Genomic DNA, 27,254 nt, shown 5'->3' on the forward strand with positions numbered 1-27,254 from the left:
TTTTATTTTATCCTTCTTCAATTTTTTAATCTATCATATTTGGTCCCTATTTTTTTTATTTTTACTTATTTTGTTTTGAATCCTTTTCTTGATTGATTTTTTTTTCAATTTTGATCTTCGACATTTTATTTTATTTTATTTTTATATTAAATTTGGTCTTTATTCTTTTAAATGCTATTTGTTTTACTTTGATAAATTTTTTATATTGAAATATTTTTTCTCAAATTTTATTCTTTAACATTAAGTTGGTTTAGAATTAAACTTCTTGATTGAACTCGAGTCTATGATTTCATAGGTTGTGGATTTGAAAAATTAACACATGTTTAGAAGATTCACTTGAGTTTTTTTTTTTTTCTCATATTTTTTTAGTTTTATCCTTTAATATTTATTTATTTCTTAAATCTTATCTCTAATTCTTTTATAACAAAAAAAATAGGAAAAAAAAAGACATAAATTATCTAACCAGATTAACTTTTTATAAACATGCCCGTAATCCAAATCATAAATCTTGCATGTTAACCTAGATCAATGTCACTATTCTTTCTTTTGACTTATTAAATTTTTTATAATTTTTTTTATCTATAATATTTGGCTATTAAAGTAACATGAGCACCGATCCTAGTAGAGACAAGAACGAGAGAGAAATAAAAAGTTGCTTCAATGAACAGTGATACATTTTCAAGGTAATTTTGAAAAGACTAATCTTTGCATGAGCACGGATGATCAAAACTCCGCATCACCCTTCAAGGATGATCGCGCAATGATCAATGGGCAAAGACAGCCCCACGTACCTGTCGTCAGCACGAATTTTCTACACATTTAAATGAATAAATTTGTAAATCATAGCGTGCTAAAAATGAAAAGGTATTTACAGCGTTAAAATGTGCTCCTGGAAGGAGAGAAGCAAGAATCATATACAACCAACCAGAATTTTATACAAACTCCAGACCCTAAAACCGGTAACAGGGCTCGTAAGGAACAAGCACTGGATCAGGAACAATGAGAGGCAACCTGTCAATGTACATGAACAGTCTCTTCAAATTCTGTCTTGTGATTGAAGACAAGTCGATAATCTCATTTCTGCTGGTGTAGATCCAAAGATCACCTGAGTTGACTCTCTTGAGACTGTCTCGGCAGAAAGGACATGATTGAGAGCGAGCACGCCTAAAGCAACCAAAGCAAGAAGAGAGATTTGAAGTCAAACTTGTAATGCGAGCATGGACCAAAAGCACACTACGATTCATTGGTGTTTACATGAACTACCAGAGAATTTAGACATAATAATCTGATCCTGGCCGTATTTGACAAGATGATTTTGGCAGACTAGGACGGCCCCAAAAGAAGATAGCACCAAATAATTTGCCAGGGGACGATCTTTTTTTAGCAATATGATCAAGCTACTTGAGTTCTATATGTTGAGAGAAATAATGAAAAACAACCAAGAAAAACAACAACAAAAGAAATTGCTACATTCAATATCGATCCATAAAATGGTGGTTTCTATGGAATAATGAAATGAATCAAGCAGCAACAGAATCGCCAACCTCTTGAACATCAAAGCGATAACTTAGACTACCAAGTATTTATCAATTTTCATTCCCTGTGCAAATAGACTGGATATTGTAAGAGCATCAATAGAAAAGGTACCTAGCTGCATGATTTTAGAAGTTACATTCCCTGATTGAGTCCTCCTATGTGATTATTTGTGTGTCCATGTGCACATGCTTGCTGGTGTGTGGAAGTTAACTTACCAATCCCGATAGCACTTCAAACACATTGCATGATTGCATTTGGGCAATACAACCCTGCTATTAATCTCCATGCAAATGCCACATTCTTCTTCTCTCTCTAAATCAATTTCAGAGATCTTTCCTTTGTCCATTTCATCTTTCTTTTTGTACTTTGCACAGATTTCCTTTTGCTTTCTGTCTTCTACATCAGTGATTCCTCTTTGAAGTTGCAGTAAAGAAGGAAATATCACCCCTGTCAACACAAAAAGAAGAGGTGATGAATGGATTGGACTGCTGGTATCTTTGTTCAAAGAAAATAAATTATAAACCAAATGCAGCATGCTTTATTTTGATTCATACACTTGAAAGTTATTGACTTCTTTAAACCTCACTCACCATAGAACTCTCTTACGCTAGCCTTTCTTTCATGAATAGACATGGTTGTTTTTCCATCCTCATAAGCCTGCGACTCAACATGATAATAATACATCAAGGATAAGGCAGCGTTTGTTTTTTACTATAATAAAATTCGCAAGCAGAAGGGAGTTCAGCAATCATAAATTGACTTTTGGCCACTAAAAACAACTTCACATAAACTAGAAAAGAATATGTAAACCACCTTGTATATAAGAATTCTAAGCAATCCCAAGGCACCAGCTAGGTGAAAACCAGTCCATTGGACAAGAAAAAGAAAAAGGTGAGCGGCAGGGCTGTAGGATAATCTCATTTGAAGGCAGGCACCATCATATTCCCTAGGATAAACAGAAGCTCTGCATCACAAGAAAAACACATAAATAAACCATATTTTTGGGCATCATAATAAAGAGCCCCATAAACACACACACACACACACTCTAACTTCGTTTCTGAGGAACAAATTGTCCAACGCAGAAAATTTCATAACCACAAAGATGTTAATAACCATGTATTGAGCTTATTAAACCTTCTATCTTGGCCAGGGAAAGAACAGGGAGCCAATGAGAAGCCTATCTGAAACAGAAACTGATATGCATACTAAATATGATAACAAATGCAGAGTATAATAAAAATCTGAAACCAGTTTCAAACAAGAAAGCAATTCATCTAGCAGGGCATCATTCGCCCATCTACACCCGCATCATGTGAAGTCTCACGTGGCTACAAAAACGACAAACGGGCACATTCACCGTCTATTCACTGTCCCAGTAATCTTTAAATTTGCAATTTGCTCTCAATCAACAATGACTATCAAGTGTTCTAATTTCTAAAAAAATCAAATGTAGTCTCCTGGATGGTTCTTCCGTGGATAAGTTACAAAAACACCATGCCAACATAGAGCAAAGAAAATGTCTGTGACACAAAGTAGCATCATTATAGCAAACTTCAAAGAGAGAAATCCCAGAAAAAACAATTTTTTTTTAGTTAATCATTATTTTTTCCAGTTCACAGCTTAATTGACATAAATGCCTGAAACAGGAAGAACTAAATTACCAGAAATACAAAAGGGTCGAAAGTAAAAATACCAACTTCCACAGCTAGTTCTAACCTTTTTTCCTTTACAAACTTTGATTTTCTGAGATGGTGGAAATTTATTTAAACTGGGGTAAAATAAAAAATTATACTTTTCCGCTCAATAAATACCTTACCCACATTGATAAGAATATCAATCCACTTAGCCCACTAAACAAAAAGAAAAGAACCAGACAGACAAACAGACAAGAACAAACATGTCATTAAAAATAAAAAAAATTGAAAAAATTGAAAAAGAAATAAAATTAGAAACCAAAACAATTTTCTCAGAAATCCCAAAATATCTCACCAAATTCAGTTAATACACAGAAAATACAAATAACAAACAAACAAACAAAAACTGGAAAAATACAGAGAAAGGAGAGAAGAGATTACAGAGTGTTGGCAAACTGAATATCAGCTTCAAGCGCTTTAAGAGAATCCTTAAACGATTTCCTCATTTCCCTTTTCATTTCTCTTCCAAAAATCCACCACTCCTTCAAAAACCATCCATTAAAAAATTTTCCTTCCTTCTTTCTTTCACATAAAAACCTTTAAATCATCTCCAAAAGAAAACCCAAAACAATAAAAATAAGAACAATTATGAGACTGAGGCAGGTAGAGAGGGCGAGAGAGAGAGAGAATAAAGGAGCAGAAAGAGAAGAGTGAGGGTTACTGCGTTGGGCTTTTCGCTTGGTGCACACGTAATTGTCACTCTCATCAGTTTAACTCATTAATAACCAAAGAAACTTGAAGGAAGAAGATTGTACTTAGCATAATTACGTTATTACCCTTAATTTTGCCTCGAAATTTCTACCTTACCCGCTCCCCGATATTTCTGCTTTCTCACTGGTCAGTCACGTTTGTTACGTCAGGTTAATTGGGTAAAGCTCATTTTAACCCCTTAGTATTATCCTATTAACAGTCGGGTCTCAAGTCTTTTGATTTTATCAAACGTACCCTAACGTAATGCACATTAAAATATGTCACCTCTTAATCCATTCATTTAATGATATGTAAACAATGTTTTCAATTTTCATGCTAAGTGTTTCTAGTTTTATATATATATATAAACCCAACCTATTATAATGAATAGAGTTAGCGCTGAATTATTGTAATTTTTTTTTTATACAAGCTAGTGAAATGGATAAAAGAAATTAATATGATTTGCTACTAAAATAATTTTTTAGGATATATTTTATCTTATTTTTGCGCCATGGATGGAAGTGACATTATCTGATGTCCATTATATTTAGGATAAAATTGATAAGAGCAAGAGTTTTGAGACAACTAAATAATAATAAGATATAAATAAGGGGCTAGATTGAAGTTTCCCTTGTTTGGGTGTGCGTGTGGGTCAAGATCTATGAGGTTATGGGTGGCGGTTTGGATGATGTTTACGGAGTGTTACTTTTGTCGTCATAGACACGAGTACGATGTTCGCGGCATCTGCCGACGCGTGGCAGGCATGCATGCTTGATCTACCTGTTAAACAATGGTCCCGCGTCTCTTATGATTAATTTGCTTAGATCCTTGGAGCGCCACGTTTTCTGATTGGTAAATGAGATGGACCCCACCAAAGACCTAGATTGTTGCCCAGAAGCTCTACAGATCCAAACCATGAAAATCTTGTATTGGATAACAAAAATAATTAACTAAGCTTAAAAGAAAGATAATGTCTGATGAAGACCTTTACTACATTTATGAGGTTGAGAGTTCAGAGCCATATATGTGTTGATTTACTCGTTAAACCTGTAATAATTATATCTATATGAAAGATAATAATATAAATTTTATTTTAAAGTTATTGAATTAGTTTTTAAATAATATATTATAGTCTTATTGATCAATAGATCATGAGTTCGAATCTCAATATCTTCGTTTTATTTAATAAAAAATATGTATAAAATAGTGTGAGTCTGTTCAAGTTTTAATTTCAAATGGTTTTCACTTGAGTTGATGTGTTAATAAATAATATAAATCATGTTTTGAGATCTCGTTTAATAGTGTAAGGCTATACAAATTTCATGCTCAGAGCTTTTATTTAAAATGATGATATCTCATACTAGTAATATCTTGAAACGGTGTATAACTTGGAATAGTTCTATCAGAATCTTAAATTTTGATTAATAATGCAACATAGTTTTCAAAGATATAATCAACTTATTTATTTCTTAAAACTTAATTAAGAAAACAAAGAACGTACAAGTAATTGGTTTGTGAAGTAGTGTTAACCCATACTAATCATGTTTAGAGCATGACAAGGGGATTCTTATGGATAAGCTTAAGGTCACTTGAAAGATTAAATTACATTATTATTATTATTATTATTATTATTATTTGACTTTGTATTGTTTCCCTCCCCCACTCGTCTAAACCAGTGGATTGTACCATAGTATAAGCCACCAATATCCCACTTATTAACGTCATTACACAAGTGGAAACCAAATTTGATAAGTAATCATCATCCAGCAGCAATTTTAACTCTCAAAAGGGCCCATTAAAGAGAAAAATAATGTAGAATTGATCAAAGGGTCAAATCATACCACCACACATTCAATGAGTAGTAATCCTGTTGAGATCCAAACATATGAAAAAAGACCTGCAATTTCTATAAAAGAAAAGAAAAAAGAAACGTAGATGGACAAATTCAGAGAACGACTCTTTCATGGCATAACAGAACCCTCTAATGCACGGAGAGGGATGTTTTCCATGAGGTCCATCTCAATAAGCTTTCACTAGACGATGCCTTGCTTATCGTCGGCAGGCTTTTGTTGCCTAATTTCACAATCCACAGATTAAATAGTAAAGAGGCTTTTGTTGTCAACATAAAATTTTTTTATTTTAAATTAATATTTTTTATGTTTTTTATTTTAAAATAAAAAAAATATTATTTTAATATATTTTAAAAAATAACAAATATCCACTCACAAATTTCGTAGAAGCAAGAACAAACCAAAATAAAATCATTGACAGCAGTTGAAGAGTGAGAAGCAACCATTTTGCTTGCTTGTATCGCCGACATGTCTTCAACAATAGATAAAGAAAGAACGACGAAGTCATTTAAAATGGAGGATTGGAGTCATTGGACATGTTTTGTGAGCTGAGTTCCCAAGCCAGAAGTCCACGACCCTTTTGGTCATTGGTCGACAAATGAGAATAGAATTCCTAGGAAATTAGTGGGACTAATAATGGTTGATTTCACTCTTTTGGACTTGTTAGTTCCCATCTTTTTCTTTTCCTTTCTTTTTTTGTATTTTCAGTTCCTTTCTTGTCTAACGTGGACACGTGGTATCGGAGAGTCAAGAAATCAATTTTAATTGTTTAGTTCAAAGTCACTAAAAAACTAGGGTATATTAATCTTATCAAAGATTTCAAGGGTAAGAAATTAATTATGGCTAGTAAAAGTATTAGCACCCATAACGTACTTTACATGAGATAAGTTGCATTATGTGGTTTGAATGTGATTTAAAGGTTCTGATGTGTTTCTAATCGGTGGTCTATCTAAGGTTTATGATGAGAATTTATTCGTGTGAATAAGTTTGGCATGTCGAATTTATTATGGGCTCGTGTGTCCAAATAAATTCTTATATAAGGGATCCATGTAGGTGCACTGACAGGTTCACCTATCCTGGAAGGTGGAAGGGTTTTCCACAATTCATATGTTGTAGTGAAAAATACTCTCAATTAAAATTGGTGAATATTCAGAATAATTCTAAGAATTTTCTAGTCAATTACTGATATTTAAATATCAGCCTATTTATAAGTCCAACATTTATACCAGAATATTGACCATTAATTCCCATGAATTAAAATTTTATGGGTTATTGAAATACTGATCAAATTCTCATGAATTCAATAAACTGATTATTAAATCTAAAATGCATGCAAATATATATACCTCTCATTTTATAGACTGATTCAGAGCTTCTAGATGAGTTTGTTAGGGTTCTAAAAAACCAAAACTAGGTTGGTTTTACCACAAGATCAATAGTTTTGGATTTAGGTAGTTTTGTAACAAACTTGGAGGTTAAGATGAAATGTTTTTAGCTTTTTGATCTTGAGAGAAAGGTTTTAAACCTTTGATAAGAACCACCTTGGAGTTTTTTAAGTGTGAACACACGAAAGAGTTAAATGATTTTGTGCAAATAGGCGTCTCAGTTAAGGCTGACTAGTTTGGTCATTTTCGTGGCTTCGCCAGAGTAACTTTGACGTCAACGTTGCCTGAATTCACCTTAACTTGGCAGAGGGGGTGCATACCTTTATGTTGGATCTATTTTTTTTCTTAATTTGAAGGTCTAAAGCTCCACATTCATTCGTTTGAAAGTGTCAACTCGATCAACATGAAATCTGAAAATTTAGTAGTGGCTGATCGTGGACAAGATGTTGAGATCATTAGATAAAATATGATGCAAATGTTTAATTTCATGGAAATGAAGTTACAGAGGGGATGGTTCTCAGTTGAATGGTGGTGATTACAGCCTCATAAGTGGTTAGAAATGTCACATTCATTCGCCTGAAAGTGCCCACTCGATCAGCCAAAATTGCCAAAGAAAAAGATGCACAGTAGCCGAATAACGCGTCGTCTATGCTAAACCGTACAAATTAGGGTTTTTAATTTGGAATTTGGAAAACTTCAATTTAATCCCTATTCTTCCAATTTCCTTTAATTCCACTCGTAATTTCCTCTTGAACTCCTAATTTCATGCAATTTCATTCATTCCAAACTCAATTGCCAGCCTAAATTTGAGTGTTTTTTTTGTAATTTGGTCCTTAGTTTCTGATTTGTTCAATTGGACCCCTAGACGACCATTAAACTTTTAATTTTTTCAATTTGACCCTTAATTTCACCAATTTCAGTCCTTAAAGTCACGTGTTTTTTGTAAATTGATCATTGGACATGAAATTCTTTAATTAGACCCTTAATCAGCCTTCAAACTTTAAATTTCTTTTAATTAATCCCCTGATTGCAACAGTCTGCCTCCTCCAAGCTTTGTTTAAGTTCCTAATCTTTCAATCTTTATGCATTGACCCAAATTAAGCCTCTAAACTTGATTTTTACCAATTGAGTTCTTGGTTGAATCTTTAACACTCATTAAAAGTTTAATTAAGTCTTTGAACTTAATTAATTCTTTCAATTTTGGTCAAATTGATTTTTAAACTCAATTTTGCTCCAATTAATTTCTTAATTAAGTCAATCAAACCCATTAAAAGTTTAATAAAGTCATTAGACTTAACTAATTCTTCTAATTTTGGTCAATTAGCATTTCAAACTTAAATTTTTTCTTTAAATCAAATTTTTTCTCAGCCTATCTTGTCAAAACGTCATAATCTAGCTATTCTTCCAGCTTTTTAATCTTTTGTGGTTTAAGGCTTATTTTTTTTATCCCAAAAATATTTTTTTGGTTTTAAATATCTAATTTTTTTCAACTTTTAAGAAAAAACACAAATAATTTTGGGGTCTAAAAAAAAGGGTTATGACATTTCTCTTCAACTCAGTCCAGTACCACCTCTTGGCCATGGACTTGTCTAAATTAACATGATAGTTTGAGATCTCAGTTCTTCGATGGCCAAATCCTACTATTATATTTAGTTGTTTCTAGTTTATTGTTACGAGTTGGATAAAAAAAATTTAACTTAATAAAAAATGTCTAGGTTATGGAAAATTATTTGGCATTGTTATTAAACATTAATCAATGGATTAATTTTGAAATCTCACTACTTGACTATTTTTCTAGCCTGACTTTAAAATTAAAATGTGTAGAAGTTGAACTAATGTGACCTAGTTAACTTGACTGGTCTAAAAGCAAATCGCTCGATGGTAAAAGAAGTTTAAGGATGAAATTGACAGAAAAAATCCATTAACACAACTCCTCGTCTAGCCCATGTTTAAAATAAAATCATATAGGAGTTTCCCCGACATATCGTGGTTGACTTGGATGATTCAAAGGCAACTCAGTCGGGTATTAAAGAACATCTGAGGATGAAATTGAGAAAAAATAATGAGATTGATAGGAAAAAAAACTTCTTCACCCAACTCTTTGTCTAGCCAAGGTTTAAAATTAAAATATATGAAAGTTGTCCTGACATGATCCATCAACTCGATCGGTCTAAAGACAACTCAGACAATTGTTAAAAAAATATGAATATGAAATTGAAAGGAAAAAAAAGGGGAAATGAAAATAAAAAGGTTGAATTGAAAAAAGAAAAAGAAAAATTGGAGCATGCCAGATCTTATAGTATAGATAGGCAATGAATTTTGGGTTAGTAATGTCTTTTCTATTCGTTTTACTTTTTAGTACTCTAACGTTTAATTTGGTACTTTTACTATAATTCCAAACCAAAACTTTTTTTTTAAAAAAAGAACCTTCATTATTTATATAAACATTGAAGCTCCATGATATTTGTCACACGTGGCGCGCGTGACGTGGTGAGATGTAGGGATCAAAGAGTCACCACCAAGTTATTTGATTTAGGGTCACCAGGAGACTCGGATATACTAGTATTATATGAAATTCTAGGGTAAGGGATTGATTGTGATTAGAGAAGGTATTAGTACCCTTAATGCACCTTACATGAGGCAAACTACATTGTATGGTCTATATGTGGCTTAAAGGTATTGATGGGTTCCTAAGTGATATTTTGTTTGTGGCTTAAAACAAAAATTTACGCTTATGAATAAATCTAGCATTTTGAATTTATTATGGGCTCGTAAATCCAAATAAATTCTCATGGAAAAATCTATGTAGATGCCCTGACAATGTTTACCTATCTTAGAAGGCGAAAGAGTTTTCCACAACTTGTATATCATGGTGAAAAATACTCCTAATTAAAATTAATGAATATCTAAAATAATTCTAAAAATTTTCTAGTTAACTTCTAGTATTTAAATATCAGCCTATTTGTAGGTCCAACATTTATATCATAATGTTGACCATTAATTTTCATGAATAAATTTTTTTAGGGTTATTAAAATATTGATCAAATCCTTAAGAAATTTTACAAACTTGATGTAAATAAAAAAAAATAAAAAGGAAAATCAACGCAGGTATTTTCTAAAACCATGTTAAACAAACATTTTTCCCTCTTTTTTTTATAATTAAAATGCAATTTTTGTAAGTATTAAGCTATATACAACAAACAAAAATCATTTTTTTAATTTTTAAACGAAATTAATTTTTTTAAGTTCATGTTTGGCAATACTAAATTTTCCTTCAAAACATGCCTAAGTGCGTGTTTGCCAAACACGTCTTTAAGCCAAAACTCATTTGACAAAAAACATTGGCAAACTAAGCACGGCCTTACCAATCTGACCTGATTTTGACTCGTCCGGATTGACCTAGAAACACTGGTTCAATCATGAACCGAATCAAAAACCAAAGTTTAACCCTAACCTAAACCAAATAGAAATTTAAACCGAAATAAAATTAAAAAAAAAAAAACATAAAATTTTCTAACAAAAACAGATCAAACACCAAGAAAACAAAAAACACGAAGAACAATGAAAATATCATTCAAACTCAAACCCAATAATGTAAATATCAAATCAAACAAGATTTCAAGCAATAAAAAACAAGATTTTGTTCGCAATCAAGCATAGATCAAGAATTAAATATCCATTCACTTCGATTACCACTCTAACATCATGATTTTAATTGTTAGGTTTTAATTGTTTCAATTCAAAACTGAAACCCTAAAATTTAAACTTATAAAACATGCTATTACTTTATGAAATCCTTAGATTATTAATTAATAATAACATGTAAACTTATAAAACCAAACCAAAATCAAATCAAAACAAACAAAACTTATAACTAGCAATAGAGATAATATTCTTCAGATATACAAGAAGTGACCTCAACCAAACTATTGCCGTTCAGAATTTTTTATTTATTTAAGAATGCTCATTTTTCAATGACATGTACTCCAGGGTCATGTCCTCTTCCCTTCACCTCTTTCGCGAATGTCAGTGCCTATTGTTTTGCTCAGTGTTCCAGCGTTCTATTGTCCCTCATAAATGACACGGGAGTGTGTTTGTTGCTGACAGATTACACAAGCTGAGACGTATCTCTTCCTTTTGGACTTTTAAAGGTTCTATTGATAACAAGCAAGTAGAAGAGACTTAACCAGAAAATGGAGGCAAAAAGGACTATTTAGTAAATCTTAAAGATTTGTGTAAATGAGATATAAATTCCACAAGATTTCAAACAAGCAAAATCCTGTAATATTTACGAAAAGCTCGAAACTCTATTGGAGCTATGAACGTGCTTTCCTCTGGTTCACAATGGCAGTGAACACTCAACTAGAACCTTCCCACTAGCCTATGACCTCGAACCCTTCCATCTGGCAAAATTGCTTGCAAATCTCTGTTTCTTTTCAAGCAGGGCTAAACCACGTGCAGCTGGACCATCTCAGAAGCAGCCTGATCATAAATGAAACTATGCCACCAGCAAGTCTACTCTGGCTGATAGACCACATGTCAAGCACAGCAGGAGGTGGCTCTTGATAATGACCATAGAAATGAAAAATCAATTGCTGACGTTTGAGAATCAAACAGGACCCAATTCTTCAATGGAGATTTTTCGAGGGACCTTCAGATTTATTTGACTTGTATCCCATCCAACTGCATCTAGCTGCTGCATGAAATCCTCAAACTTAACCTCCATTTCCAGTAGGCTTTGTGCAAGCTGATCATAGTCAGTATCAGAACTGCGGTTGTCAAAACTTTTCCAGTTTTCATGTAACCAATAAGTCTGCCACACGCTGCGCAAAACAGACATACTTGTAGCTCCTACCTGCATGGAACTAGGAGGTTTCTCTGAGCTGAGGACATTAATCACTTATTCACCCACAAATCATTCCAACTTGTTTTCTTGCGTACCTTGAATGACACCAAGACCTCAAAGTCTGTTTTCTGCTGGTTCACAACAAGGAAATGTTTCTCCTTTGCATATAGTTTCAGGAGCATCTTTATCTGTTCGGACAAAAAGAAACCTGAACATTAGAGATCCAGATTTGAGCTTCAACAGGCTACATTTAAAATGCCCCACCCAACCCCAAAATGGAGATATTCTCTGCTTTTCTGCTGCTTAAGTTACCAAACATTCTCCATTAATAAAAGTTTTCCTATTCATGACGGTCTCAGCTTTTACGATAAGAAGCTAGGAATGAGCTTTCCTCTGGTTCACAATGAGAAAAAAATACATCTCAAATGAAAGATAGGAAGAGGTATATTTCTCTTCTAAGTTTCTAACGGGAAAAAATAAAAATAACCATGCCATGAGATAACATCTCAAACTAAGTTCAAATGAAGGAGATGGCATTGAAAACCTTGCCATACAAAAAGTACAAGTGTGTCGTAATAGTGCAATAATATTTCTGTAGACATAAAGTTGCCTTTCCCAACTGCTTTGGTAAGTTACAAATAAGCCTATGTTGAAACAATACAGCTTAAAACTGACTTTATCAACATTGTTGATTTACCTTTATAACTACTCCATGTTTTATCTGAATAGCAGTTATTAATTTGATTAGCACACACTTTAAGCTTACAAGGTATCTAATAGCAAAGGCAAAAACTTATGTATCAGGAAAAAAAAAAAAAGGTAAAAGAAAATGCTTAGAAATTCACTGGGTCCTGTGAAATTCATGTCTATCCCCCTCAAAACATACCATGGAGCTTTAGATGGATTCATTTATTATAAATGAGGTAAGCAAAGGTACACCTTGGCAACAGATCTCTCACCACCAATCATCTCCTCTAAAGGCACACCAAAAATAATTCGTGGTCTAGTGAATGTCTCCCATGATAAAATGTTCTCATCCTGGTTGCAATCAACACAACCTGAACAAATAGAGTTCGATTTTTGTTGCAAAATGAGCAAATTTATGCGAACTAGAGACTTGAAAGTGTAAGAAATTTACCCAGAACACGAGATTGCAAAATATGTGATTTTATCAATATACGAGCACGCTTGAGATTTATCTATAAAAGAGCAAACCAAAATGAATATCTCAGCAATGATTCAAACATGAAAGTTTAATAATTCCCCAAGGTGAACAGATTGCCACATTCAGTGTGGTTCAATCTGTCTGCCTCACAAGAGGTTCTCCACCATAAGCATCCAGGAGAAAAAGAACTGGACATATAGCATTCTTACTGTGTCAAATCGCAGAACTGAAAGTGATTGATAACGTAACCAAAGATGCAGAAGCCGCATGCTCATCCATGTTGATGTCAGCAATGGAAAGGATTTTACAAGGTCAGGTGTATCCTGAATTCATATATCACAATTCTAACACTCAATTAAATGCATCATAAAAAAACCATGATATTTGTTTAATAACTGAAATTACTAACTAAAAATATAAAAATTCATCTTCAGAAACTATAACACATACCAGGATCAGTATGCCCAGTGCAAGGCCAAGCAACTGTGCACCTACTTCCCAAACTTCCTCCTGACACATTCAATCGATAATCATCAGGAAAACATTATGCTTTGCTGAGAACCCATACATCATTGATTCGAGACAGAAAATATCAGTCAAAATCCAGCTCGTGTACATATTCCCTTTGTATTCTTCCAATAGTAAAGTAGAAAAGTAAGAGTGCAAAAAAGAACATTTTAAATATCAACATAAGGCTTACAATTTCCTCTATCAAAAGATTCAACAATAAATCAACTTTTGTACTTTCAACAAAAATAAATCACCTTTTATACTTTCAACAAATAGAACAACAGCAATCCTAGTATAATTGCACAATGCATCTGGAGCATCAATATTTCTAAAGTCGAGAAATACTCCAGGGTTCAGAACATGAAGCCTGCATTACTCTTTGTTGAGTAACCTACAACAATTATTGATGAATATTGCAAGCAAGAAAAAACAAGAAAGAACACAAGATTTAAAGTGGTTTGGCAATGTGCCTACATCCACATGAGCGAGGAGATTTTATTTCACTATATGTCAATTTAGGATTACATAATGCATATTTATAGTAAACCCTAAACTGCCTTGGAAGTATTGGTAATTTTCCAATAATACTCCTTTACCATACTGGCAATGCCCCCGCACCCCCCAACCTATCAATCGTCCCTGACAATAAAACAGTAAATAATATCCCAGGAAAGGCAGATGTTGGCATTCCGCTCCACTCTGGCTGCTGTCTATGAGCCACAAACTACGTTCTCCCCATTCCTAAGCAGATTCAGCAATGCTTTACACTTTGAAAACTTCTCTACTGATTCCAAAATTAAATTTTACTCATTGAGTGGTCAACAACAAAATCATATTCATATCAACATTAATATTGGTTTTTTGTTGCCATGTATCCTAAGCAACACTTCTGATGCTAATGTAACTGTCTCCACACTATCTTCCAGATTAACTCTTATACATGCTATTTCCAAATGTTTGCAAGGTAGTTCAGAGAATCAGAACATAGTAAGCGCCCAATACCAACTGGTCAAGGCTATTATATTGTTTTGGTATATAAGTTTTTTTTTTTAACCAACAAGGAAACGCTCCAGCTTACAGTAAATCCAAGTATACCTTTGCTGCTACCTCTCCCAGATTTCCAGAGACCGCAAAATGATTTTGAATCACACGAAATGAAGGATCTTTCAGTCCTCTTGCTACAGCCTGTTTAAAACCATGGTACATTTTATAGATTAGTTATCAGTTATTATGCATGTTTGAACAGTGTATTTAAAAGAAAATAGACAATCACACCGTGGAGAAATTGATTTCTACAAAAATAATGGGTACTTCTGATGCACAGAATTGGCCATGTCTTGCTCCCAACAGGTTATCTTTTAACCATTATACACAATTTAATAAAGGGTGTAGTTTCTTCGATAACTTGCATAACGTGATTCCAGTTAGCACATCAATGGCAATGCTGAAGACTACAAATAAATTTAAGAAACAGCATGATAGTTGTGTTTATTATCATGGTTTGGTTTCAAGCAAATACATTGATGGTCTCTAAATAAATAAATATTGTTAGAAGCAGCACTTTCATAACATGACATAGATGGAAGTATGGAAACACGAGAAAGGGGAAAGTTAGAAATGAGTGCATCCATGGAAACGTGGAGATGTCACCTATTGAGGATGAGTTGATGGATGTTGGATGCGATGGCCTGACCATATCCAACACTGCCCTAAGGATCTATTGGTGAAGAAGAGCAGTCAAATTCAAGTAGGTGGACAAAAAAAGACGCAATATCATAACTTATGGAGATTTTAGGCCTTGATATTGCCGATGATGAAGGAAGATGCATGTAGCCTACCCTGATTAGATTGGGAGTGCGGCTTACTTGAGGTGAGTTTATATATCATTTAAGAGCTACAGATACCATAACTTTCAAGAGAGCTAACTACTAAGTAAAACTCTTGGTTGCTCTGAACTCAACAGACAAAACTGGCTTCCATATCACCTCTTCTTCTCCCCTCTCTCATTCATGTCTGTCTGGCAAGATGACAGATTTTTCTGTTTTAACAAAAAGGGAAAACCATGTTTCCAAGATAATCCGTGTTTTCTAGTATATGTGTGTCTGATCTCAGTACAAAATGAAAAAAAAAAAAAAAAAAACATCCCTATGCAACGAAGCATGGCTTTCTACCATGCGTACAAGTTGCATTTGGGCCTCCCCCTGACACATGTGACGTGTCCAACATTTCACACTGTTTCTTGTGATCTTTATAATGTGCTATGCTAAAGAAAAGCTCGGGATGGATTGCAGTAGAGACCACATGCAAAGAAGCCTACCTAGGAAGTGCATTTTCTTTTCCGCTGAAAAATTATAAAAAATAACAAAGGATGGAGGGTATAAATAAAGAACTTTAAAAGAGAATACCTTGGTCAAGTTTCCAAGAGAAGCTAATGGTAGAAAATAGGCAGGATATACTTGCGTGGTTAGATCAAAGATGCTGCATAATGGAACAAAAAACATTGATAAATCTTGTGCGCATATTTCATTTTGATGCTCTTCAACTCAAACAAAAAGCTAGAACACAAACCTCCCAGCACTGCCAATGAAATCCGCATACATGCGCCATTGTTTTGGATCATCATCAAAAAGATCTCCAAACCGTCCACCTAGAAAAACATACAATAGTCATTGAAACCATTTAACACAGAACCTGTATTTATTCAATTAGTTGTTTCTATAACACTTCTTATAATTTTCAGACCAATGAATAACCGCCCTAGAGCTCCAATGCCATCCTTTGAAACCCATCTGCAGAAACAATTGCAAAACCTACAGCTCAGTCCAATAAAAGACTAATTTTTTGCACTCCAAAAAATGAACACTAGTCTGATGCGTTGAATATCTAAGCAACCGATGAAAAAAAACATTAATTCACCTGATAGCGGCAGCAGAAGCAGCAGCGTCAGTTCCTGTGAAAGAGCCAGCACCAACAGCCTGCAAAGGTAGTACATAGAAATTCATATCAGTATGCATAAATATTGCCAGAGCTTAAGTCACATTTTGAGATATTTCGCAATAATTAAAAGAAAATGAAAAAAAAAAAAACATAGAACACCTCACACCCCTAATGGATCATGACCTAAGGTGTAGAACAAGAATGTGAAGCAACAAAGTAAACTAGGAAAGAGTATTGATCCTAGAAAACATACCCATGCAAAATTAACTGCCTGAGTTAGATTGACATGCCTTAAGAAGACTTGATGTGACTAAAGTGTGGCATATCCACCCAGTAATGTTGGTAGGAAACTGTAACACCATATACTGCAAGTAGTCATCCGAAACCGACCCTGCATTTAGATAGAAGAAGAGTAAGAAACAATGCTATTACATGAAAGAAAAAGAAGAAGAAGAAGAAGAAGAAGAAGAAGCAAAAGAGGGGTTATCGAATGGTGACCTGGAAAGCCAGCAGGTAGAATAAAATCTTTGAGAATATCCGGAAGCCAGGACAATCCGGCTTCAGACAAACGTGATTCCTCGAAGCTACGATTTTCAGAGCCATTTTTCTCAAGAAAACCTTGTAGTTGCACAGCGTCGTCTAATGTATATCTTTTAGCAGTTCCATTTCCATATCTCTCCAACAAAATCACCTCGTTATCAGGCTTTTCTTGAAGACTGGGATGTTGTAAGGAGGAACAACAGAGAGTTTGGAAGTGGTGCGCTTTCTTTCTCGTGCGGGTTTTCGAAGATTCAAAAGCGAGTCCAGGGAATGAGAGTTGCAAGGGGTACGACATTTCAGCTTCAAAATTGTTGGAGTTTGAGAGGATTTTTTTGGCCCGCAATTTTCAGAGAAGACGCTATATCTCTCTCTTCGGAGCCAGTTTCTATCTAGACGGCCCTTGCATTACACGACATGTCATTTGATCGAACACAGCATTTTAATAGGACGGAGGAATTATTCAGCTATCGGAAAATATACTCCTCTTTCTTGTTAAAAACATTAAATTATTAAATTAAATTAAATTAAAAAAAAAGGGCCTCAATGTCAATGTCCATGTTAGTGAAAATATTGTGGATTTGCAAAGTTTTTTTTTTAATTTTATCATTATAGACTAAATTAATTAATAATTAAACTTGATAGTTTATTTAATGATATTTTTTTTCCAAGATTTTTATAACTTTAAAAATATTTCAGCATTGAATTAATTCTTGATTTTACAAAGAAGATCTCATTTTGATTGTTTGTGAAGAATTAAAAATAAGAGGATAAAAGTTAAAAATAAGGTGAAATGATAGCTTTTTATTTAAAAGGAATTTTTTTTCTTTATTGGTCCTTTATTTTTCTCCGATTCGACTATCAAGCTTTTGTTTTCTTTCAATCTCATCCTTTGATTGGTGATTCAACTTGATGATTTCTTTTGTATTATTTTTTTTATTATTATTCTAAAAAAAAGTATTGATATTGGGCCGAGAAAAAAATAAAAATAAAAAAACCAAAATTAAAAGCTTAGTGAAATGAGAGCCCTTTTGAAAAAAATAATATCAGTGTCTCGCCTTTTAGCCTTAATATTTTGTCCAAATTCTTTTTTGGTCCCTTTAGTTTTAAAATTAATGATTTAGTACAAACTTTATTTTATTCATATTTTAATCCCTAGGTTAGAGAGAAAAGAGAGAAAGTCATTGGATAACGACAAAAGAGAGAGAAAGTCGTCAGTTGACCGTATTTCAATAAAAAAAAATGATTGATCTTGAGATCAACAAGTTTCATTCAACGAGGAAAATCTCATTAAGATTTTTTAAACATTCATCTTAATTAAAACAAAAGTTGATCGATGTTGAGAGAGGATTTATTTCCCCTTAGTTTAATGTTTTTATTTTTGGACCTTTTGTGATCTTTTAGGTTGTTTAATTGGTTTGTTAAGATTTTAAGGGTGTTTATTAAAGTTTTACATATCAAAATAGAGTTTTAGATCAAAAGAAACCCCATTTGATTTTCTGGTCAGCTCTGTAATGGTCAGGTTGTGAGTAGCAGATGATGTGTGATCAACTTCTTAAAAAAAACATAAATTGGGCGAACAATATCAAAAAATTTAAAAAATCATTTTTTATGGCCCGAGCATGTTGAGCCTTCCAGGTTTGTGCCCTTAAAAATTTGTTTCTTTTTCCAATAATTTAGATGTAATTTCTTTTGAATTAAATAATTGAAATATATTGGGTATATTTTTTTAAATTTTTAAATTAATTAATAATGTATTTTAAATGATATTTTATTAAATTATATTTAATCCTTACTCTATCATCCAATAAAATTATGGAAATCTTTTTATACTATTAGTAATAGTTCATTATGTTAGCTCATCATAGCCAATTTTTTTTATTTAATTCATTAATTTATTACTATTATCTATTTTTGTTATCATATAATTAAGTAAGAATAGTTTCAAAAAAAGCGAACTTATTAAACCTAGTTGGGTCTATGTCATGGATTATTGATTTGATAAGTTGACCCAAATTGATCTAATATATTATCATCTTAATATTTATATATATAAAAGATGTCACATTGAATTCTTTTCAGTTAAACCAAATTTTTTACCAATATTTTGTGTTGTTTTTTAACCCATCAAGTTGATTGGATCATATTAGATCAACCCCGTACAATTTAATTTGAAACTCAAGTTAGGCAAGAACTCAAATAAAAAAAATCAAAATTAATTGATAGAGCTGAGTTTGATGGAAAGTTTCAAAAAAGTCTCTCATAACAATTCACAAACATTGTATTATTCTTATTTTTTTTTAATACACTCACGTTGAAATTATTAGGATTATATTTTTTAATTAAAATTTGCGTTTTAGATGTTGATAGAATGTTGTATAAAAAACAAATGATCCAGTGAGAGATGAGAGATGGGACAAAGAAGTTTTAGTCTGAGAAGTGTTTATTTATCTTTATTTTAAATTGTCTTAATTTTTTCGGTATGTCTTCTTTTGTTCATTTTCTCTATCTTCTATCACTTTCTCTCTCTATTCCTCACAAACCCTAGCTCAAAAATCCTTCTTTTCCTCCCTTCTTTCATTATCTCACTTAATCTCTCTATTTTTAGTGGATTTCGTAAGGAAGTTTTAAGAAAAATGAAGGAGAGAAGCTTTCTCTCTCTAAAACATCCATGGTTATTGGAAACAATATTTTATTGGCTGATTTATTTTTTCCTCTCCCAAATATAATATTGATAACTTATGTTTTATAGTCAAGTACTGTCAATTTTTTTTATTTGTTTTATTTAGTGTTGATGTCAATTTTAAATTATATTACTAATTTAACCAAGTTTATTGAATACAGTTAAATAAATAAATAAAAGTTGTAATATTGTTCTTACTTTTTTTTTTTCCTTAAAATACAAGCAAGTGAACATTTTTTTTATTTTTAACCTCATGCACTGAGTAGCGCGGGCTACCTGAATAGGAATCTCTCTCTTTTGTGTGTCCTCCGTATCTCTTTTTTATAATACGAACTTTTCGGTTTCTATTTGAAGACGCTCAAGCATAGTTTTAAGAATTCAGCCTCTCAGGTCGACCCGAGATCTAGGATTGAAATCGGATAAAGTTAAAAAAGAACAGAAAAAAAAACTCGGTGATCTGGTTAACTCGGTTACAATTAATTAACTTTTGTTTTTTTTATTAAAACGACATCGTTTTGATTTATTTTTTTTAAAAAAAATTAACCTGATCAAAACCTGGAACCCGTATCTTAAACAGAAGAGACTAAAAACTATGCTATCTAGCTTCACATTCAAGCATCCTTTTAAAAAAAAAAATTGAACTTTCATTCACAACGGAGTTCTGACTGTCAATAATTTTTAAGTGATTTTTCTCTCAAATAACGTCGTTTTGGTTTTCTTCTTCTTCTTGATTCTGTTACGGGCAGACCTACGCGTGCAGGCCTAGGTTCTGGCCCAAGTATGCATGCCTGACATGAATGAGCCCATAGATGAGTGACCGCCTTTCCCTCGGAACTCCAAAGGCCCTCTTTGGTGGAGCAAGCTCAGAGCCCCGAAAGCGTTGACTGGTAAGCGTGAATGCTTGCTTAGCTGGGAAAAGAACTCTTCAACTCTTTTTTTCTTTATTTGTTTTATAAATCAACTTGAAAATATTTTATTATTTATAAAAAATTATTTCTGCAATAAAATAAAATGTCTCAAGACAATAAGGAAGCACAAGTATAACAAAGTATTAATTCGAATTAAGAAAGTTATTAGGCTAACAATGTATTTACATATCAAATTTAGTAAATTCTGTTTTTAGACAGTCGTTTCCGCTGATTTAAAAAAAGACAGCAGTTTCTTCTGTTAGGAAGCCTGAATCTAAGATCCTCAATTACACAAAATATTTTTCATTTGATGATGCAATGAATACAACAAATCGACTGGGCCTATATTATAAGCTACCCTGACTAGCACGTAACCATCTTGCGAAAACAATAGCCCCAGCAAAACTTACCGGCAGCTAAGAATCCTAGCAAATCATGCAGGCATGCAATTGCCAAAATCATAATTCCTGCACGAACATGTTCCTCTAGCGCTAGATGAGGCCTGCAACAAAAATACAGTGGAACCATAACGGTTCATAACAGTACAAAGAAATCCATTATCAGGATGGTTCATTACTGGCGTCCTGGCTTTGTTTATGGCGGTTTTCCTCCACAATTCTCTGAAACTCTTTCTCACTGGCTGCAATTAGACGCTTCACGATATCAAAAGTGGTAAGCCTAATGCTGCAGGGGAAAAGAGGAAGGTAGATTCATGTCAGCAAGGGCGGAAATTTCTTATGAAATCAACTCGTTTTCGCAGTGAGCCCTTATATCCTTCCATGTACAGGGAACATATAATCTCCACCGTGCCAACAACATTTGGGCACTGTTAAGAGTGTCTATGAAATTAAGTTTCACAAACCTAGATGGAATTAGATTTATCCCCAGGGTACAAATTTAAAAAAGTCAAAGTGCCTATGGACCAAAGAATTTTACAAAAGAAAGAAACATGTGCCTTTTGATACAGGTACAGACAGCACAATGGATGAGTTGCGAAGCCAAATATGGCACGGTTATTCTTATATGTGGGTTCCATAATTTTAGATTTTCTATGCCAGATGTGATTAACACAGTATCAGCTAACTATCAAATGATCTAGTATTCCCGGATCAAAGAAAACTAGAAGCTCATCGGTTTCCAAACAAAATAAGACATCATATTGAAGGATGTTTCCATGAAAATATATCAAATAATGAAACAGGAATGTAAGCGAACCTGCTATTTGGAAGGTTCTTCAATGCATTGGGCAAAAAACCCCTATACAAGCCTATAACTCCATCACGCTGCACGATTCCTGCATCAGTAAGACCAAATTAGATTCGATCCCTCAGTCACCAAAATAAATTGCAAGAAGAAATTAATAGCATAAGATTTTGGTTCGATTTAAGATATATGACCTATATCAAGACTTGAACCTTTACCCAAGAGCCCTTAGGATTTAAGTGATAACACTCAAACAAGGGCTACAGCCACATGAAAAATTAAGAGGCACTATTATTTCATAAGACCTAGGAAATCTATGTTGAGTTGATATATGAGAAATGCATAAGCTGCCTTCCATCATTAAGAACCTCAAGAAACAGCACAGAATTTGAGAAGCTTCATCCAGTCAGAAACTAGAAACATGTTTTCTTTTTAATAATATTTGGACAGGTACGCATAGAAGCAGTCCCAGAGATGTCCTTAAAATTTTCAGAATCACGGTATTTAAGAGAAAGAAATGCAGCTCAACAGGTATTGTAAACAGATTTAAAAGTTCTTTTAACTTGAATTAACATTACCCTGGCATTGGGTTAAGACCATAGCATATCATGAGCACACAAACAGATTTAAGGCTCTTTCAACATGAACTAACATGCCCTTGGGCATCGGCTCAAGAGACAAGTGGCTAAATTGGAGTTTTGTGGAGTGAATGATGGGCTCAATAATCAATAATAGACATAAGCATTAACAAATGAGAAAAGCAAGATAGTCTAATATGTGATTTATGGCCCTTTTGCTCTGCTGATATTAGCATTGCTTGCACTCTAAGCCTCTCTTAAGTGTCCCATTGTCTACTCACTCACAAAGTATCTTGGTCCATTACCACTAGAACCCTTTTATGGTAATGTCAGAGACAATAAACATCTCCATGCATGTCTGTTCTCTACATTTTTGTGCACCTTACCTGGAAAGGCATCCAAAACTGATTTGTAAGGGGTACCCTTCATTTGCATTTGTCTTCTTACTGTATCCAAAGGATAACACGTGAGTGTTGCAACAGCTGCAGACACCACAGCTGTCAGTAGAGTTGACTGAGTCTTCTGTTGATATTTCTCCGGCAATGACTTCTTCACCCTGTTGTCCAAAGTGAGTAACATCCAACACTCGTTTTATGTTAGCATTCTTTTCCAAAAACAACTAAATAAAAAAAAAATAAAAGAAGCTCGAGGCATTAATGTGCTCACAAGTCAAAAATGCAAAAGTTGACAGCAATATATGGAGCAATGCCAAGAAGAGAAGGCCCAAGACCATAGTAAAATGACGCAACTCCTTCCTCTCGTAACATTGTCAATGCAATCTGGACATCATCAATACTCTTCTGTTCATAAATGATTATCTTGTCATTAAACGTAGTCTAGTAATCAATATAATACCTCAGACATAGTGCGATAGCCTGGATCAACCGCTAAGCGTAATCTCAGGACATCCAAAGGATATGTTACCTGAAAAAATATACACAGTAAGATAATTTTAAGATTCAAAGGCATGTAGTACTGGATACATATTACATTTTTTTAAATGGGGCAATACAAAATTGGATGTCTACGCACACAGTAAAATGTTTTAAGAAACAAATTCATGTACTTCTTTGAGCACAAACACTATCCCAACAGGTAGCAATATAATGAGAATTTCCATTTCCATTTCCATTGATGAATTACTCACAAAAGTAGATGTCATGCCTGCACAAGCACCTGCAGCAAGTCTGCCAATAACTGAAAGCTCACCATCCTTTCCCTTGAACAATTTCTACAAATTCACATGCAAAAATAAATAAATAAATAAATCAACCAAATGCCTCAAATAATAGCAACTCAATTATTTATAACACTTTCCTAGAACTTGCTTAAACACATTTTCACTAGTATTACCTTGTAAGTTTCATAAGCCAAGAGCTGGACAGCACTATAAGGTATGATCCGAATCACCTGAAATATTCACCATAAATCCCAAATTGGAAAACAAAACCTTATCCTAATTATTCAAGAAAGTTAAAAATCTGCCAAGCACCTGAGGAAGGTTTCCTTTCCAGTACCCTTTAACTCCTTCTTCTTTCCCTATCATCACTATTGCCTGCAGTTAATTGACGAATATGCAACTTCGTTAAGATAAACAAGTAACCGACATTGAAATTTGCTACATACCTCAATGAAACCAATTGCCTTCTTAGCACTTTCTTGCCCGGCCCGCACTCCATGAGTCTATAAACACATCAAATTAGCACTATCAGCGTTATTGATAATGTTACTAATTAGCAATTACCTTGTCGATAATTGAAACCTCTACTGTTTAGCTTGAATTATAATAATAATAATAATGCCATATAGTTTTTTTCTCAGTAACCAAAATAGAAGCTACAAAATCCACAATTTAGAGAATTCTACATTAACTGCTCAAACTCCATTTTCTCAGTAACCAGATAGCAGCATTAACAAGTCGGGACCTCGAAAAACACGTGATAAAAATTGAAAGCACAGAAACTTAAAAACAACACCTGCATGAGTAGCTTTATACGGTCAAGCGGAGCCGTGACAGTCTTCGCGGCGGCACCAGCGACAGCTCCAGCGGCAAAAATGGCAGCATCTCTTGGCACATAAGCCAGTATTGCTAACGGATACTTCAATAGCTGAGCCGAACTCGGTGCAAACTCATTTCTTCCATCTTCCTTCATCTCCGCCATTGAAACTGAAGCAAAATTGCCAAAACTTCCATTATTGCCACCACTCCGGATTCTGCAACTGAATTGCGCGTTTCTCCACAGAGGTTCGCGGTGGTGCGTGGTTTCAGAGAGTGAAGAGTGTGAGGTTTTTAGGTTTGGTAACGTCTGGAAGGATAAAATGGCTCTCTCTTCTTCTCTCATGGTTTGAATTGGTAAACTTGAGAGTTTGTTAGGGGCAGAGAAGGGATAAGGTAGAAAGATAGTAGCAGAACGCAGAGAGAGGGAGAAGAGCAAACTTAAACAGAAGGATCTCTTGGGATTTTTAAGCAGAGTAAGTAGAGTGAGTGCTTTTGTTTTATTAAAGATTTGGTGTGTGCGGGTCTATCTAGGGATGATGAAGCACACAGCCTGATTGATTAGAAATATTTCTTCATTGATAGAGACAGGCAAACTACATTTTAGTTTTTATTTAGCCCCTATAAGTTTCTATATGCTTCATTTCATCCTATCACTTAAAAACATTTTCAATATTAACCCTTTTTGTTCAATTTGCTCCCTTAACCTCTAAAAAGCTTTTAATATTACTCTCATCCTATTATCTTAACATTCTCAATATTCAATTCTATATTCTACAGAATTTTATAAAATCCTGCAATAACTATAGGTTTTTTTTAATGTTTTGTATTTATTTGTATTATTTTTATAAAAGTGTAATGAATATTAACATGTGTATTTTATGAAACCTTAGGGGCGATTCATAAGAGGAAAAAAGTGAAAATAAAAATAAAATAAAGAAATAGGTATTTGCCATTTGGCTTAGCTTTTGTTAATGGAAATGTGCAAGTATTGGGTGCAAAAATGAGATATTGAGAAACCATGGGGAGTAAAAATGCTATTAATATTTTGCCCACTCTATGCGCGCCTTTGGGCCTTCCTGGTTGTTCAGCCTTTGGACACGACCAAATTGCAATGACAAATCATTCGTTCGTTCTTCATTTGTTTATAATTTGATTAAAAAAAAATGATTTTTGAAAACGAAGGCCACAGAGGCCGGCTCCATTTAATTTCGAGATGGTGGAGACGTACTCCATGCTGTTTGCTGACATCAGTTTTTTTTTATATTTTAAAAATATTTTTAAAAAATTTAAATTTTTTTTATTTTAATTAATACTTTTTTATGTTCTTATATAATTTTAATTTGTTGATTTTAAAAATATTTTTTTAAAAAATAAAAAAATATTATTTTAATATATTTTAAAATAAAAAATAATTTAAAAAATAACCACAATTATATTTTCATTCCTCCTTCTTAAATCGTACTTTTTGATCTAATAATGAAAAGCAAATATGACACTACATTGTCACGATTGAAAAAAAAAAATTAATGTTTTGTGTAATAATAGACTATGACTGTTAGGAGAACATTTTTTTTTTAATTAAATAAGAAGCATCTAGAAGATTATAAGAAATGATCCACCACTCATTTATAAATTATTATATTATTGTAAGATAGTCCTTGTACTTTGGAAGATATGTTTTTTTTTTTCAACAATTTTTCTTTTTTATATTCATTAAAAACTACTCCAACAAATATGTCACTCAAGGCATCTCCAGCCCAAAAGCCATAAGAAATTTTTTTTGTCAATTAACATATCATTTCCTGTTTTTTGCAGCACATTATATACTTGAACAGCGCTTTGCTTTGGATTAAATATATTTTTTTAACAAAAACAAAACTTATATATATATATATATATATCGACATGTTTTTGTAAAAACAATTTAAGCGAGAATAAAAAAGTTTGTACATACATATAATAATTAAGAAAAAAAGTTATAAATAAAACTAAAAATAAAATTGAAAAAATCAAGAGATAAATTTGGATTAAAGTATTTAATTTCTCAAGATGAAATATTTATCCAGTTGTGTTTGCTAAATTTGTTTATTAAAATAATTTTTTTATTCAATCAAATGATAATAAAAATAGACACATACATTAAATTGATTGAATAAAATAAAAGAAAAAATTATATATGTAAGGCTACACATGTTAGATATATTATATGAAAATAAATATTTTTTATTTAAAAAATAAAATTCATCTATACAAAAAATAAAAAAAAATATAGATGAATCATAAAAACCTTTTAAAAAAATCAAATGCATATAAAATAATAAAAAAATAACTGTTATTTAAAAGAGGCTCTATAAACTAAATAAAAGATAAAAATAAATATTAATGAAAATAAATATTTAAAAAATAAAGTTCATTTATACAAAAATAAAAATAAATTATATTTATACTATCTAAAATATATACCATATTAATATATATTAATATAGTTTGCTCTTTCAAATAACTTTTACAATTAGAGATGCTCTCAAAATACATAAATCAAAGCGTGCTATTACCAAAACTTGAACCCTGCAGATCGTTTGGAATTTTACCACACCAAACTATTTTATTTTTTTCTAAGAACATTAGGGTTAATTAATTTACGGCTTGAGCCACTCATTTAGCATTTCTTTGTGTTTTTCCATCAACAAGTTTCTGAAATTCAACTTCATAATAGGGGAGAGCAGAATT

At 32.9% G+C, this 27,254-nt stretch overlaps 3 protein-coding genes across 7 annotated transcripts; all 3 read right to left on the reverse strand.

Annotated features, from left to right (window-relative positions):
• Positions 1 to 824: 824 nt before the first annotated feature.
• Positions 825 to 3,938, reverse strand: LOC7487314 (E3 ubiquitin-protein ligase AIRP2). The gene is made up of 5 exons (XM_002309099.4): positions 3,615 to 3,938; positions 2,350 to 2,500; positions 2,127 to 2,193; positions 1,752 to 1,983; positions 825 to 1,164 (listed from the first exon to the last, which is right to left on the reverse strand). Exons 1-5 carry the CDS (start codon positions 3,689 to 3,691, stop codon positions 951 to 953), a joined length of 741 nt encoding a protein of 246 aa, XP_002309135.2. The 5' UTR covers positions 3,692 to 3,938; the 3' UTR covers positions 825 to 950.
• Positions 3,939 to 11,352: 7,414 nt separating this feature from the next.
• Positions 11,353 to 17,585, reverse strand: LOC7487315 (protein root UVB sensitive 5). 5 transcript variants are annotated; one of them, XM_024602698.2, is made up of 13 exons: positions 17,115 to 17,581; positions 16,907 to 17,007; positions 16,596 to 16,654; positions 16,422 to 16,468; positions 16,248 to 16,326; positions 16,085 to 16,157; positions 14,775 to 14,864; positions 13,620 to 13,679; positions 13,379 to 13,492; positions 13,143 to 13,203; positions 12,944 to 13,062; positions 12,100 to 12,192; positions 11,353 to 12,013 (listed from the first exon to the last, which is right to left on the reverse strand). In XM_024602698.2, exons 1-13 carry the CDS (start codon positions 17,449 to 17,451, stop codon positions 11,768 to 11,770), a joined length of 1,479 nt encoding a protein of 492 aa, XP_024458466.2. In that variant the 5' UTR covers positions 17,452 to 17,581; the 3' UTR covers positions 11,353 to 11,767. The 5 variants fall into 5 exon arrangements, with proteins under 5 accessions (XP_024458466.2, XP_024458468.2, XP_024458467.1 ...); XM_024602699.2 differs by having other exon boundaries at positions 11,811 to 12,023; positions 17,115 to 17,584; XM_024602701.2 differs by having other exon boundaries at positions 11,866 to 12,013; positions 12,964 to 13,062; positions 17,115 to 17,584.
• A 3,292-nt stretch (positions 17,586 to 20,877) lies between these two features.
• LOC7487316 (probable envelope ADP,ATP carrier protein, chloroplastic) lies at positions 20,878 to 25,019 on the reverse strand. Its single transcript, XM_002309101.4, has 10 exons — positions 24,502 to 25,019; positions 24,152 to 24,208; positions 24,018 to 24,080; positions 23,879 to 23,935; positions 23,673 to 23,756; positions 23,381 to 23,449; positions 23,192 to 23,304; positions 22,912 to 23,081; positions 21,960 to 22,038; positions 20,878 to 21,428 (listed from the first exon to the last, which is right to left on the reverse strand). Exons 1-10 carry the CDS (start codon positions 24,865 to 24,867, stop codon positions 21,305 to 21,307), a joined length of 1,182 nt encoding a protein of 393 aa, XP_002309137.1. The 5' UTR covers positions 24,868 to 25,019; the 3' UTR covers positions 20,878 to 21,304.
• Positions 25,020 to 27,254: the final 2,235 nt, after the last annotated feature.

This window comes from Populus trichocarpa, chromosome 6 (assembly GCF_000002775.5).
Source record: "Populus trichocarpa isolate Nisqually-1 chromosome 6, P.trichocarpa_v4.1, whole genome shotgun sequence".
NCBI classification, from domain to species: domain Eukaryota; kingdom Viridiplantae; phylum Streptophyta; class Magnoliopsida; order Malpighiales; family Salicaceae; genus Populus; species Populus trichocarpa.

What these genes read in the sequence shown, in the direction of transcription:
- LOC7487314 (XM_002309099.4), bottom strand. Translation starts at nt 3,691, where the DNA reads ATGAAAAGGGAAATGAGGAAATCGTTTAAGGATTCTCTTAAAGCGCTT. An exon ending in ATTCAGTTTGCCAACACTCT is followed by an intron (nt 2,501 to 3,614) that starts GTAATCTCTTCT and finishes CTTGTGATGCAG; the next exon opens with AGCTTCTGTTTATCCTAGGG. An exon ending in TTGAAGTGCTATCGGGATTG is followed by an intron (nt 1,165 to 1,751) that starts GTAAGTTAACTT and finishes TGGTTGCTTTAG; the next exon opens with GCGTGCTCGCTCTCAATCAT.
- LOC7487315 (XM_024602698.2), bottom strand. Translation starts at nt 17,451, where the DNA reads ATGTCGTACCCCTTGCAACTCTCATTCCCTGGACTCGCTTTTGAATCT. An exon ending in TTCATTGGCAGTGCTGGGAG is followed by an intron (nt 16,158 to 16,247) that starts GTTTGTGTTCTA and finishes TCCATTATGCAG; the next exon opens with CATCTTTGATCTAACCACGC. An exon ending in AGGTCTTGGTGTCATTCAAG is followed by an intron (nt 12,014 to 12,099) that starts GTACGCAAGAAA and finishes AGTTCCATGCAG; the next exon opens with GTAGGAGCTACAAGTATGTC.
- LOC7487316 (XM_002309101.4), bottom strand. Translation starts at nt 24,867, where the DNA reads ATGAGAGAAGAAGAGAGAGCCATTTTATCCTTCCAGACGTTACCAAAC. An exon ending in AGGCAATTGGTTTCATTGAG is followed by an intron (nt 24,081 to 24,151) that starts GTATGTAGCAAA and finishes AATTAACTGCAG; the next exon opens with GCAATAGTGATGATAGGGAA. An exon ending in CAGGCATGACATCTACTTTT is followed by an intron (nt 23,450 to 23,672) that starts GTGAGTAATTCA and finishes ATATTTTTTCAG; the next exon opens with GTAACATATCCTTTGGATGT.